At 39.6% G+C, this 15,134-nt stretch overlaps 1 protein-coding gene across 7 annotated transcripts in view; it reads left to right on the top strand.

The window, feature by feature from the left end:
• POU2F1 (POU class 2 homeobox 1) overlaps nt 1-15,134 on the top strand; it is a 102,580-nt gene that overhangs the window by 52,407 nt on the left and 35,039 nt on the right. For 3 of the 7 annotated variants that reach the window (XM_033052789.2, XM_033052785.2, XM_033052784.2), the window contains exons 1-3: nt 1,698-1,899; nt 6,641-6,706; nt 13,008-13,108. In XM_033052789.2, coding sequence (XP_032908680.1) covers nt 1,782-1,899; nt 6,641-6,706; nt 13,008-13,108 — 285 coding nt within the window. In that variant the 5' untranslated portion in view covers nt 1,698-1,781. Of the gene's footprint in view, nt 1-1,696; nt 1,900-6,640; nt 6,707-13,007; nt 13,109-15,134 lie in introns of those variants that run through there. The other 4 variants (XM_033052791.2, XM_033052790.2, XM_033052786.2 and 1 more) reach the window with 3 other exon arrangements.

Below are 15,134 nucleotides of genomic sequence, written 5' to 3'. Positions count from 1 at the left end.
TTCAGCACATGCAGTTGTTTCCCTGTAGTAGGGAGCACCTTCTCCCTCTCTTCTTGCAATCTTTTTCAAGTGTAGATCACTCATGTTAAATATATAGCTGGGAACATCTTGTGTTAAGTAGAGATATGAACCTGAACAGAAGAAGAGGTCAAGCGTGGAAATAAATTCCAGTCAGTACTGGATGATTGAGAAGTCCCTTTTCTCTCACTCCCTCTTGTTTGGAGAGGTGGTGCTTGAATTCACTTCAGAAATGAGAAGAAGAAAAGTACAGCTAGGGTATTTTTAAAGGAAAGAAAAGAGAAAAACAACTTTTTAAATTCGTATTAGCACCTGGAAGTGGGTGGCTCAACCCTGTAATCATCTGCATCATCATATTACCTTTGCCTGATCAGAATATGGAGTAATAAATTTTGTGATGTCCACATCGTGCTTGAATTTTTATATAAATGTTATTGCTGTTTAGGACACAAATGTTTGAGTAGCAAACAAACTATTTGAAATGGTTTAATAGAGCCTCATAGTTAGCCCACTTACTTCTGTGGACCACTTTTGGAAAAGAAGATTGATTTCTCCATAGACCAAAGCCTCTCCTCAGTTCTCCAGTGCTCCAGCATACTTTGTGGTCACAGCAGCAATGACATTCTTTTTATCACTGAATGCTTCAAAGATGCAACGTGGGTGTGACGTGCCCCTTTCAAACACCATAGCTCTGCAGTAAGCTCTCTTTAGCCATATTGTGTATGTGCTTGAAGGGATTAGTATTAGATTTTTGGTTTGTTTTTTTTTTTTTTTTTTGGAAGTCATTGGAAAGCAAAAGACTAAATCTATTTTGATTTCACTCGGGATAGATTAATGGGTGTCAAATGTTACACAATACTTGACATATCCACTGCTGTTAAGTTGGCCGTGGCAAAGGGATTACCCGATAATGAATCACCAAGCTCTTCAGCTGTTTAAAGGGAATCGTGCCACTTCCTTGCCCTGGTAGGACTCTCTTCCCTTCCCGGGACCTTGCTGAGACAGTGCATGTTTGGATGTGGAAAACTCCACGCAGATGTGCAAGCACCAGTTTAACAGCTTTGTGTTCAGCTTCTACCTTGCTAATTGTTTTCGTGGGATTATTTGGATTGTGTAGAAAGCTTTTTCCAAATCCCCTTTATTACTGATGTTATTGTTGCCAGCAGGAATAAGATTAAAGGTGCTTAAGTCTGTAGAGTTGTTTCTAATTTGTACGTGTCATTTCAGTGGCATTTGAACAGAACTCTGTCTCTTCCCCTCCCTGATCCCCTGTGGTACTGTGCTCGAGTTAGGGCTGAGAAGCCAAGCTATTGGAAGAAAATTCATTTTGTTCCCTAATTATTATGCTGGCACTCGGGAGATAATTTTTCCCTTCATGCACTGCCAATTAATATGCAAATGAGCTGATAAATATTTATACCGTGATTTAAATTATGCAGGGAGCGCTTTCAGTGTACTCTGCAAATGAATTGTTCATGGACTTCAAAGTGCTGGCTGCTGTGCTAACGAGAGGAGATTTGCATAAGGCCCTAATCAGGCGCATACTGATTAAGCTTCATTATGGAAACTGCCAGCTGCAATCTTTGTTTCTATTTTATTACAAAAAGGGGAACTTTTCACGCTTCAGTCGCCTTGACAATGTCAGACACAGCTAGTAGTAGAGACTAAAACTCCACACAGCAACTGAAGTTTCCCTGTTCAGTTGAAGATTGCTATGGTGTAACTGAAGTTGTATTTCTCCCCCCACCTCCCCACTCCCTTTCATGTTCAGTCAGAGCAGTAGTGTAGATTTGATAGAAATTGCCATTCTCCCGTTCCTTGGACTATCTGAACCTGTAGAGGATACCACAGCAATGCTGGACTGCAGCGACTACGTTCTAGGTGGGTACCAGCTCAGCTCTTTCTTGCGGACACCGAGGCTGGGAGATTGACTATGCATAGTGGCTTAATCACATATGCAGAAGGTATTTTTGGGGCTGAAACTCACCAGTGAATCGGCAGCAAGTAGCTGCCTGCTAGATGGATAGCTCGATCTGTACCAGGGAAATAACATGCTTTGGTTTGTTTGTTTGTTTTGCTCTTTTCCCTCCCTCCAGGAGAATTCCTTTCCTCTGCACAGACTTGGGTGATATTAATACAGACCTTTTGCTTTTAGGATTTCAGTCTGAGAAGCATTTTGCCTTCTAACAAACACTGGACTTGACTTGCATATCTGTGTGTTACGAATTTTAAAGCATTAAAATGAATGAGAGGGAACCTAAGTGTTGAAGGAATTTAGTAACTGTATTGAGCCATTCCACAACAGAATGTATGTTATGTCTGTGTATTTTTAATATAGAAAGGTTCTTCGTGTGTAATAGAAAATAAGGGGGAGTGCACAGTGGTTGCCATTGATACCGTTGCAAGCTGTGTTTAAGGTTACTGGGATAATACATTTCCTGCGCTGAGATTCCATCAGGACTGCAGAGCAGACATGCCACAATTCCTTCTTCGTGTCTTTTAGAGTTATTTATAGTAATGGATCATCTCAATTTTACAATAGGTTTTTATTTATTTTCCCCCTGAAGCTTAATATATATATATATGTATATACATATATATTTTATTATTCTTTTCATTCCATCATATAAGTTCATGTAAGAATTACGTCTCTAAGTAACAGAATATATTTTTGGATGATAAATTTTAAAGCAAATGTTCGAGTATGTTTGTTTCCGAATATGATGTGGTTTTAAGAAATTAATTTCTAAATAATTATTGTCATGTTTTCACTCACGTTAAACTTCGTTTTTTCCATGCACATAAATGAATCATTTTTGCTGGTGCAAATGGAGTATTAGGCAGTTCCACTTTAATGGGTGAAAGGAAACAGTTAATGGTGTATACCACATTAAGATTTTCTTTGCTTTGCCAGCTGTGTACAGTCCTTATAAAGCTTCAGGTTGGTCTTATGTCCACTGCTTCTTTCTCCTGAATGCCTTTGGAAATGTTCCTGAGGGTGTGTGAAAGGCTGGCACAGCACTGCCTGGCGTCACCTCAGCCCTGCTAGCAGAGTAGAGCGTGGAATGTATTCACTCCTGAGAGTTTGATTTCAATCATGCACCTGCTGCTTTCGATCCTTCCTTCTGGGGAGTTTGTTTTTAGATAATGTTGGCAGAAGTTGTAGCCCAGGGCCTTTATTTAAAACCCAAAGAAGATCTAAAGGAATTAAAAAAGGTGAAGGCATAAAGGTTTGGGGTTTTTCAGCCCACTTCATTTGTTTATTCTTTTAAGTTTGAAGCAGTAATTGAACGAGCACGTATAAACCAAGTAGGCTTTTTATTCAATGTAGAACGAATCAGTAGGTTGAGTGTCCCGCGGATATGAGTGTGTTTTGCTGGTAGCAGTTTTGTGCTTCAGATGGATGTCATACCATTTGCAATGGAAATAGCGGCATTGTTCTTGATGCTTTACATGCAGAAGGCCCACAGATTGAACAAGAAATAGTCAGCTGGTGCAATAATGGATGCTATCCTTCACTTGAACCTGAGCACTACCAGAAAGATGTTTCTTCCTCCAACTTGCTTCTTTTTTCAATAGCAATGTTTGGGGTCTTTGTTAAGGATGGATCTTTACAATAAAATATTCTTCATTTAGGTGAGATTTTGGTAGTTAAATAAACTTTGTGTATGTCTAGCACTAAAAAACCTATTCTAGAGGGATTTATTTTGCAGCATAGCCTGACAGATAAATGTGTCCTGGCTTGCTTTTTGGAAAGAGGTCTGTACAGTTATGACTTTGTGTGACTGAGCAAACTTCCTCATCATGTAGGGAGGCTTCTTGTGTGAGCTTCCTCATAGGACAGAGCAGTGGCTGCCCTGCTTGAGTTCTGTGCACAGGACACCTGTGTTCCCCCTCTGGGTTCATTTGCTTTGCTTGTTCTATCATTAGTATCCTGCACCTTGGCTCTGACACTTCAATTCCTGCAACAAACAAGCAACAGGAGACTCTCTGTTGTTTTTCTAGTATGAATTTTCTGAAGCGGTTCTGCAAGTGGATTCCATGTTTCTGAGAGACAACCTTCTCAACCTGTTCTTTTGACTTTTGCAGTCAGTTGCATCTTGAGTTCAAGCTATTCTTCTGCTCTGGGCTTGGAAATTACATCCTGTGTCCAGTAGCCTCATGAGTTTGCCTGCTTTCCACAACCAAATGTATTTGACTTGTAAGAACTTTTTGCTCATTTTCCTGTTGGATGAGGACTCTTCATATTTGTGTCCAAATCAGGGGCTCCAATTTGGTGCTCTCTAAAGTGAAATTTCAGTAGCCATCTGTGTGTAAAGGAATGAACTAATGCTGCTTATCAAATGCATGTTGCCTGTAATCACTCTAAACAAGTGTGCTGTTACCACAACAATGAACTCAATTTATTAAGATGTATGCAATGTCTAGATAGAAACATGGATCTCTCATCAGAGAGGATCAAGTCAAGAGCAGACATTTCTGTATAGTCAGTGGAACCCGTGTTCTGTTTCTAGAGTGTCAATCATGCTATCCAAATGTGGGAAATGACAAAATAAGGAGCCTGGAAGGAATAGGTTCTGTGCCTGCAACCTTAGCAGAGCTCTGGTTTTCAAGACTCTGAATTTGTAGCTTGAATGTTCTAAGCAGAGCTTGTGGAAAATGGGGCAAAACTTACTCAAGTGTGGGCCAACAGCACTCAGCTGCAAAGTTTTTCCTCATTCCCTCTCCCTTTCAAAAAGCAGTTTAACACATCTGCCTTTATACCAAGGGTAACACTGATAGTCCAGATCTCTTTTACACATGGCTGAACACTTGAAAGATTTAAGAATAGACATAAGAACTTTCTGAGAAGAGTTGAGGCTCTGGAGAGGTTGTGTTAACTTGTCAGGGGAAGTTTTGTGGTTTTTACAGTCCTCTGGATTTTCAAGGCTCTGTTGGGTTCAACTGCCATAGTTGTTCATGTGGAAAATTATATTAGTTTTTAAAATATTGATCACAGAATCATAGAATGACTTGGTTTGAAAGGGACCTTAAAGATTATCCAGTTTCAACCCTCCAACTCCTCTGTCATAGGCAGGGACACCCTGCTCTTTATCAGGTTGCTCAGAACCTCATCCACACTGGCCTTGAAAACTTTCAGGATGAGGCATCCACCACATCTCTGGGCATTCTGTTCCAATGTCTCACCACCCTCACAGTAAGAATTTCTTTCTATTATCCAGTCCAAACTTGCCCTCAGTTTAAAACCATTCTCCCCTGTCACTACATGCCTTTCTAAAAATTCCCTCTTCAGCTCTCCTGCAGGCTTCTTTAGGTACTGGGAGGCTGCTGTAAAGCCTTCATGGAGCCTTCTCCAGGCTCCTCAACCCCAGCTCTCCCAGCCTTTCCCCATGGCAGAGGTGCTGCAGCCCTCTGATCATATTGGTGGCCTCTGAACTCCCTCCAGCAGGTCCCTGTCTTTCCTGTGCACTGGTAGTAGCAGGTACATGGCAATAGTCCATCTTCTCATTTCCAGCTTTCGTGGACTGCCCAGCACTGAGATGTCTGGGCCTTCTTGGAACTGTCTGGGGGAAGGATGCAGCACAGTTAATGCTGCTCCTGTATTCTTCTTCAGCCTATTGGTATTTTGGAAATCACTGCTTTGATGAAAGTACATGACAGAGGTAACCTTTTAAGCACCTAGCAAGAGAATATTGTGGAGTAAAGGGTTCATTTTAAGCTCATTCAACTTGCTTTTAGCTCATTATGGGAATGGAAGAGTGTGCTCAAGGATTTGCTTACACTTTATTTTATGAGCTGTTCTGTCTTGAGATTCTTTTTGTAATTTTGGTTTGTGATAATGTGGCACTCTGGGGTCGGTGGCAAGGAATGAGGAGGTAATAAGCTGGAAAGCTGATGCTGTACAGAGAACATCTGTATAGATTCCTATATAAGGAAACTATATTCTCTGTCTGCCATCTGGAGAGGCCCTCTGCATTGTACTGTATTCAGCTGACAGGCTCTGAAACCAGGAACAGACTTTCCAATACATTCATCCAGTGGGAGAAAGAGGAATTAATTTATATTTGTATGGTTTTGCATGAATACATAGGAAATATAAAATAACTTAGTGTCAGTGACATTCCAGTAAAATAGAAATGCAGTAGTGGGAAAATGGCATCCATTTAATTATAATGACAGAATTTCCTTTCTTTTGTTGGGGTGGGGCAGAGGGAACAAACACAAGAATAATGTAGGCCACGATGGTCAGACTTAATGTTTTTGAATCTTGGTGTAATCATTGTTCCTTCTTCCCCCCTCCTTTTTTTTCTTCTATGACTTTCATTGTATTGAAAATTAAGTTCCTACCTATCATTGCCCTCCAGCATGCTGTCTTTTATTCCCTTAATACCGTGTTTTCACATATGGGAATAATGTCATAGAAAATTTTGAAATAATATTTATCTGGAAGATTCAGTATTGTGTTCTGGTTTTGGTTGTTCTTTTTTTGTGTTGTAATCTGAATTAGGGTAAAGCACATAACAAATTTCTGCTGTTCTGTGCTTCCCTTGAACAAAAAGGAATGAATAGATCCAGGGATTTTTTGCAGTATTGTTTTATCGTTCTTTCTGTTTTAATGCAGACTCAAGAATGAACAATCCGTCAGAAACCAGTAAACCATCGATGGAGAGTGGGGACGGGAACACAGGTAAGAAATGATCAGTTGGTGCACAGATATTTTCTGGTGGAATTGAATGGATATTAAAAGCAAAATTTCTTTACCCATTTAGTGGGATTTAAAAAAACCACAAAACCAAACAAATAAAACCCTACACCCTTTGATTTTAGAGACCTGGAACTTCTTTTGTCATTAACTGTACAGCATACAGGGCATTGTTCATACCTACTTTATTGGAGCACCATCCACACTTTTTATGTAAGATTTCCCTTCCCCAGTTTTTCTGTCTGTAATGTTTTTCATATTACTGGTGGCACTAGCTCTCCATAAATAGTCTCATTTTTTCCTGGCAGAGCATACCTTTGGCACTTGTAACTTCATCGTTTATTTTTGGGTTGAAATTTTCCCTGGCAGATGTGGGCCACTGCCTGATCTTGTTTCTGTTTTAGATTTCATTCAAGCTGTCACAACAGTTCTCAAGAACAAGTCAAATGGAGAAAGCATAATAGAGCAAAATTTGTAAAAATGTTAGCCAGCTTTTCTGTAATTTCTTAGTGTGTTAGAACAGAACCTTGAAATTTGGTGGGGAAGAACAGATGTGTCAGGGCCAGTCTGCCTTTTGGCACACTTCTAGGATGTGACCAAACTCTAAGCCATTGTAGAAGCTTGTTGAGCCACTATAACTTAATCAAGGTATCTCATGCTTGAATTCCTTTCTGGAGGTAATGTAATGCTCATTCTGAAAGCAAGAGAAATGACAGTTCTGAATGGAAAGTGAGTAGTTTAGAATCTCTTCTCAGCTCAGAACAACGTTTGGGAAGAGAAAATTCTGAAGAGAGGCAACTTGTGATGAAATTAATGCTATTTAATTTTGTTTATCTGAGAGGCTGGATTTTTTCTGCCAGTATATGGGTGCAGTCAAAAGGAATTCTGCCTGCTTATTAATGTGTGTTTTGTTGCTGGCATCTCAGGTGTTATAATTGTCACTGTATTTTTAATGGGAGAGGTATCAATTCTTTTTCTGCAGAGAAGTGTTCTATTATGTATTTAATGGTTTAAGATTATATAAAACATTATTTCAAAAGCATATGGGCCATAAATATTTCATGATCATAAACAGCATCAAGGGAACAATGGTTTTAAATATCCCTGTGGACTCCTTGTAGCTGGAAGATGTGTGTAAACTTCTAAGAAAATTCAGATTTCCTCCCCTATGTGACCACAGTTCCCTGGATGTGCTTTCTCCAGAGCACATTCCCAACACACTTCTCTCAGTGCAGCTTTAGCAGTTTCACCTCCACTGGACTGGTAAGGAGGAGGATTTATTTTATTCAAAGGTAACCAGCCAATTAACACAGGAGCATTGCATCTGCTTCAGCAGAACTGGGCTCTCTTAGGCAAATATTTCACAAATATCATTGTGAAGGTGGGGTCATGACATAAAATGGATGGATTGTAAAGCTGCATGTAGGTCCTTTCATGGTAAAAGGGGATACAGTGACTATTTTTTAATACTCTAACATTAAAGCTAGTTATTACTAGAGTTTGACTCTTTCAAACTTCTGGAATATTGCTTCTTTAGTTTAAATGTTTTCAGTCTTTCCTTCCAGTTTTGTATCCTGATTTTTAAATTATATGAACTAAAGTGATCTAGAATTTTTGAGGACTCTCTGTTCTGCAGTCATTGTTTTGTTTTAAAATGTAGTGCTCCTAAACCACTGGAGATAGTGATTGATGGCATTTGTGATGTTCTTTGGGAGCTCAAGCATCGCTTGTATTAGTCAACTTGGCAGATGTTAGGCTCTGAAAGGAATACTCACAGAATGTAATTTTAGGCTTGTGATCGGGGTACTTAGATTATGGTTCTGGGCTCAGTGCATACTTGAGTGAAAAGAAGTCAGCTTTCAGCTCGAATGCTGAGGAACTGGAAGTGCCATTGATTTTCTGTCAGTGCCTGTGCTCCCCAGATAATGCGTGATGATGATTTTTATAAACACTCAGAGTTCTTATTTTTGTAACTTTCTCCAACTGTCTGCTTTCCAGTGACATTTGTAAATCACTTGAGTCTGCTGTGTAAACACTAATAGTCTATCTTTTAAACTTCAGTGGATGCTTGTTTGGGTCATTCCTGTTTTAAACTGTAGTGAGATAATACGACTTGAAAATGTTAAGAGAAATTACTGTGGAGTGTGAATTTACATTTGGCAGAGCTGGTGTTCTCAGGAAAAAAGCAACAGTTGCCACTGGTAAAGATGACAAACATCAGTAGTTCTCTGAGCTATCAGCTAAGTTTCATGAAAGTTAACAAACTTGGGTTTTTTATTTTGAGCTCTGGCTAGGAAACATCATCAAGTCCCCTAAATATATTGGTCACAGTACAGTGCCTGAAATACGTTATGAATATATATTTTTTTGTGCTAACTTCCCTTTTAAACCAACCCATATTTCAGACCAATGAAAAACAGCAGCCAAAACATATAAGTACAGGAGCTGTTGGATGACTGCTTCCTTGAGAACATGTATTGACCAACTGGTCATCAGTATTGCAGACTTAGAGAAGTCTTTTACAGGCTTCAGTCTACATAGTATCTGCTGGGGAAAGGAGAAGTAAGAAAAATATCTTACAGTAAATGGAGAGTCCTTTTGATCCCCTTTTTATAGGCAGTGTAAAATTTTCCAAAACATCTCAACCTTTTTGTTTGTTTAATGCATCTTCTCTTGTAAGAACTGTGTGAATGCAGAACTGTGAAAGCCAAGGTTATGATGATTATGGAAACTGTACTATTAAGACATTTGTTGACATAGCAGCAAAAGAATAGTTGTGAAAGGGTGGTATTTGGAAGGATTCTAAGGGTACTTGTTTGCATTGCTTCATTTCCAAAGACTGATTTTCCAGTTTCCATAAGAAGAAGGGGATCTGTAGGAGAGAGACCATGAACTATTCTTCAGCTGCTAAAATTGGGCAGTTACCACTTCTGAACTTGTTATTAGGAAATGTGGATAGGGAAACAACAATTCCTGAATATTGGGGGTATCTCTGTCTTTCAGCAGAGGAAGAGAGAGAGAGTGACCAGGGAAAATATGGTGGTGGTGCTGGGAGAGGTCTCCCAGAGCACAGTGCAGATACTAGCTGGTTTTGAAATCTTCCTTCTCCTTGGCTACCTTCCTTTCCTGAGTTGCAGGTGCAATATTACCTTGTCTGCTCTGCTTTATCATGCCTTTACCCTCTGCTGGTACAATTCCAAAATGCCATAAAATAATCCATGTTCAGTATCTACTGTTCTGTTCCTTTCCCTGTATTAGTCTCCATCCAAACCAACTGGTGAAGTAGACTGAATTTATGCCAGAGTTTAAACATACTTGGGTTACATTGGATCTGGAGTGTAAGGATGAAATTTCATCCCATGGCTTGCTGGGGGCAGAGCACCCAAACCCAAACAAACTAGTGGTGAACTACCAGAAGGGGCAGGACAGGGAGGATGGAGCTGGAACCAAGAGGAAAGGAGAGATGGAACATGGAGAATTCCCACTCTTTTTGGTGTTGCAAGCTCTAGCAGTTATGGAAGTTGGGATGAAGATGGAAAATACATTAAAACCCTGCTAAAATCACAATACATGTGATTGTATCTGCCATATCTGTTAATCATCACAGGGTTTTGTATTTAACACTTACCTTGAGCAAAAGTGGCATTCTAGTCCTTCTGTGTCCTTACAATGTGCTGACCTTCTGCTTCTGACAGCTCCATTTTCCAGCTCCTCATCAGATTTCTTGGATTCTGTGGGAGAGGTGCCACATGCTTCTGAGCACCTTAAAAAGGCATGGCCTCTCATATGCTGGACTCATTTCATTTTCCTTGCTCTTCTTCAAAAGACATAGGCATCTTGTAATAAATGCATGCAGGCAGGGTAGCAATCCTTCCAAAATTAGGGCTGCATCCAGAGGGGAAGAGACATTGTGCTTCCAAACACCAAAGCAAGTTTAAGATGCAAGTAGAACAGAGAGTAAACAGGTGTGATGTGGATTTTTTTTTTTGCCCTGAGTTTGGTTTTGGGAGGCCTGGGGAGAGGGAGTTGATGTCTTTCAAGACTAAATTTAAACAGAATGTTGTTTTCTGTCAGTGCCTATCTAAGTTGTTTGTTGGGAGCCATGAAGATTTTAAGCTCAGTGGTGGAGCTTGCTTTGTTCTAAACTATCACCTGGGAGGCTTGTTTCAGATTTCCATATTAAGAGTCCGCAGAAGTCCTAACTGGAGTATTTCTACTGCACACCTGTGCAGTAGTGCTCTTTTAATATGGTAGCAGGATTTTTGAGGCTCTTTTTGGAAGATAGTTAACTGGAACAACTTCACCTGTCTACCTAAGGTGAGACCTGCAGCTGGTTCTCTCAGAAACAGATAATTTTTTTTAACCCCCACAAGTTTCCTATTGGTATGAGAAGTATTTGCCCTACAGTGGGTTTTCTTATCTGTGTTTTTTTCACTCCCTGACCATTGAAAACTAATTCAAAACCTTTGCTTAAATGAGAGGCTGGTAGGTTGTTTCCTTTGACTTATGGTAGCTATTTGTCAGGAATTACTTTTATATATTTACCCAAGCACTTTTTCATTCCCTTTGTATTTCTGCATGGAAAGAATTCTGAAGTTTACTGGAAAAAATGAAGATAGATGAGATTCTTCTGGTACTTTCCAGCAGACCTTCTTCTATAGTATTCTTTGGAGAAAGGCAATCGAGTTGCATTCCTTCAAGAGCAATGCAGACCAGTGAGAGTCCCTACATTCACTTTGAATTGGAATTTTAGACTAATTAAGCAAAATGATTTGATGCAGTTTAAAATTGGAATATTTTTAACACATCAGTGGATCTTTGGCTGCACGTATGTCTCTTAAGTTTGTAAACCTTGACCCAAAGCATAGAGTTGAAAACTTGGGAGTCAACCAAATCTTCTCACACAGAACCCCCACCAAAGATGCATCAAAGGGCCGCCTTAGGTGTACTTCACATGGATGGTAGAGAGCTTGATATGATACTAGGTATGTATTTAATTGAACAGTGGCTCAGTCTTTGGAAATGTTACCTGTGTAAGCTGTTTGTAGGTCAGAATAGCAGTGTGAGATATTGGACAGTCTATTTTACTAATCACATTTTATGCCTGCTTGCTTTTGCAGATGTTTCCAAGGAATAGCAACCACCTGTTGTTGTTCAACAACTGTAACTCTTTTTGCTCGGTAGATAAACTGGGTTTTTATGGCTAGGAATGCAGATGATGGAAGGAATTTGGAAGTAGGAGTTACTATGCACACCTACCCATAGGCACTGAACAAAATCTGATTGCCATGACAAGTAAACATGCAAGTCTGAAGCTGGTTTTGCTTCATTTCAGTCACGCAATTTTAAAGATTGCATCATCTATTCTAGAAATTCCCTGCATCCCAACACACTTAGAGTCTCCCTTCCTGTTATTAGCCACTGTGGGTAGTAACACCAAAAAAAACCACTTGTTTTTTTTCTTTTCCTTTTTCTTCTCACACTCTGATTATTTTGTGATAACTGGGGGGTTTTCATGTCTTCCGAGCAGTTTAGGATAAGACTGCAAAAATGTAGGAAAATAAGCAGGTTTTGGTTCTATGAGAGTAAGTGAAAGCAGAAGCAAGCCCAGGCAGTTCTCTTACCTAATGAGACCTCTGAACAAACTTTAAGAGAAATGTATAGGAGTCATTTCTGGAAAGATTAAAACTACAGCCCATAACTGCTGTGTATACATGGGACTTCTGTTTTCATCAAGTGTTTTTACCTGTCTTTAAGGAAAAGTGGCTTTTATACAAACCTTGCTGTTGGCACTTTCTGAACTTGAAGTTAGTCTTCAGCTACTGGATAGAGGGTGCATGGAGAATGGAAACAGTTCTATCAAAGCAGGAACCACCCATTTGGTTCTCAAACCATGTAGAGAGTGATGGGACAGTAGAAACACAGGTCATAGAATTATTTAGGTTGGAGAAGACCTTTAAGATCATCAAGTTCAACAGTTAATGCTGCAAGTCCCCCATTGAACCATGTCCCAAAGTGCCACATCTGTACATGTTTAAATGTCTTCAGGGTACACTGCATAGATGATGGAAGCTAAAGAAAATACAGTGTTGATTTTGTTCAGCTGACAAATGCTCTACTCTGCTTTCCACCCCACTTTCAATTTAAAAAATCACAATTCTTGTTACTCTCAGAGTATTTTTTTACTGTATAATGTTGAGAGAATAGCAGGAAAGTTGGAGTGTTAGTTCTTATTCCGCTTACTAGAAGTAGTAATTAATAGTTTTCAATGTCTCTCTTTCTCCAGGCACGCAAACAAATGGCCTGGACTTTCAAAAGCAGCCTGTGCCTGTCGGAGGAGCAATCTCTACAGCCCAGGCCCAGGCCTTCCTTGGGCACCTTCATCAGGTAAGAGAAGAGACATTTCAAACAGAGGGGACTCAGGCAGCTGTGGATGCAGCTGCCCTGCTGTGTTCCATGATTTCTCTTTTTGTGAAGGATGGGGAGTAATTTATTAGAACATAAATATGGCTACACCACCTGGTTAAAGAGCGTGGATGGCATAAAAGTCCTAATAGTAGCACTCACTTCATTGCATTAGGCTGCAGAACATGCCAAGATATGGTGAGACCTCTTTGGAAGGACTACAGATCACATTTTTGGGGGCTTGAGAATGCCTAAATGTCGTGGTGTGGTTTTGAGTATGTTTTTTGCTTGTTTGTTTTGTTGTTGTTAACCGTAATAGAAGTAACACTCTGAAAGGCAAGACAAAAATTTAAATTTTTTAGGAAAGAATTGTATTGGCCCAATGGCTGCTAAGGTTCCAAAACTGTCATTATCTAGTTAAAAACACTTCACTCTTACAAAGAAAATTGATTGTACTTACTAAGCATATATGGCTTGTGAGGTTTTCTTTTCTTACCAAAAAGTTATTTCAGTGACCTGTTTGTCAGATGATATTCAGACTTCTAATACTATCCCTCTGTTCTGCTGCTGCTGTGTTTAGGGAATCAAAGCTGAACTTCAGATGCAGGCTGAAGCAAAATGGGGCATCCCTAGGTGAAAAGAAGTATAAGGGGCATTTTTTTGTAGTTTTTTTTATCTGTTCGCACTTGATGTATGAAAACAAATGTCCTAATTTCTTTCCCTTCCTCTGCACCAAGTTAAACTTTAAAATACTGTACCTAATTGGATGACCTTGAATGTTTGAGGTCTGAGGTTGCACAGTTATTGTGGTATAATTGAAGTACTGAAGCTTTTATGCCCTCTTTTAAGAGCTCTGAACTGCCGTTTTATTGTATGGAACATTCCACACGTCTTGTCACATAATTGCAATTTTCCTAGCAGATTGGTTTATATAGGACCTGGGGAGTGCCACTGTTTGAATTTGCTGAACCAATAGGCTGTTGTAGGCTGCCTTTATGTGGAGAGAAGCTGACTAGTTTTTATGGCTTGCCAGTGTGTGTTTAACATGGAGACAGATACAGCTGTTCTGCAGAATTCTGTGTGTTTGTTTTAGTCTTCGTTTTGTTATATAGATTGACCCAGGACAGTAATTGGGTTTTGCACTGTGCTTTATCCTGCTTTGGAAATTTATTTATTTAAATAGTTGTCAGGATCTTTATAACTTCATGTTTGATAAAGTGTGATTCATTTCTTGAAACTGGTTCAAAGAAAAATCTTTTATTCACCTGCAGGTGTGTGGGAATCTATTGTCAAACTGTCCTCTGCTAGTGAGGCTGCTGTTAGTGGGGTGTTATTCAACCTTAACACACAGTGCTTTGCTCTAGACTAATGCAAAATACTGGGCTCTAGGCAGCATTCAGATACAGTTTAATTTCTGATTTGGAAATGTTGGCTGTCTGGTGAAAGGGATGTCCAGATTGCATTCACAGAGATTTTCAGGAATACGCTGGCTGTACCTGAGCAATATGCATTTGTAGTTTTTTATGTGGTTGTTTGTGTGATTTTAAAGTATTATTTTGAGTATATCATTTGGATGGCAGAGTGGTGTTATTTAGGCTGTTCTCTGCAGTTAATCCGTGGTAAAAGCACAGATTACATCAACTGTGTCAAACTGTGTTTTGCTTCTGACGGGGAGGGGCTTTTCTGGGAGTGTTTTGCTTAGATGTAGATCATGCTTAGTCTGACTAGTACTTTCATCTAAACCAGTAGGAAATATTTCCAAGGTGACTTTTCCAAGGGTGACTGTTCAAAATATTCAGTTATTAATTTCATGTACTGCAGTTTTTCCTGTGCTTGAAAATATGTGGAATTTTTACATGGGGGCCATATAGAGGTCCTCCATCTAGAGGCAGGAGTGCTACATTTTGCTTTGCTTTATTGTATCCTTACATGTCACCAAATGTTTTCAAATGCGCAGTGGTCTTCAAACATGGCCAGAGATGGAATTCTCTACAGGCTGTTACTCTGA

Source organism: Catharus ustulatus, chromosome 2 (genome assembly GCF_009819885.2).
Source record: "Catharus ustulatus isolate bCatUst1 chromosome 2, bCatUst1.pri.v2, whole genome shotgun sequence".
NCBI lineage: Eukaryota > Metazoa > Chordata > Aves > Passeriformes > Turdidae > Catharus > Catharus ustulatus.
The sequence above is the reverse complement of the archived record's forward strand: the minus strand, read 5'-3'. Positions and strand labels throughout refer to the sequence as shown.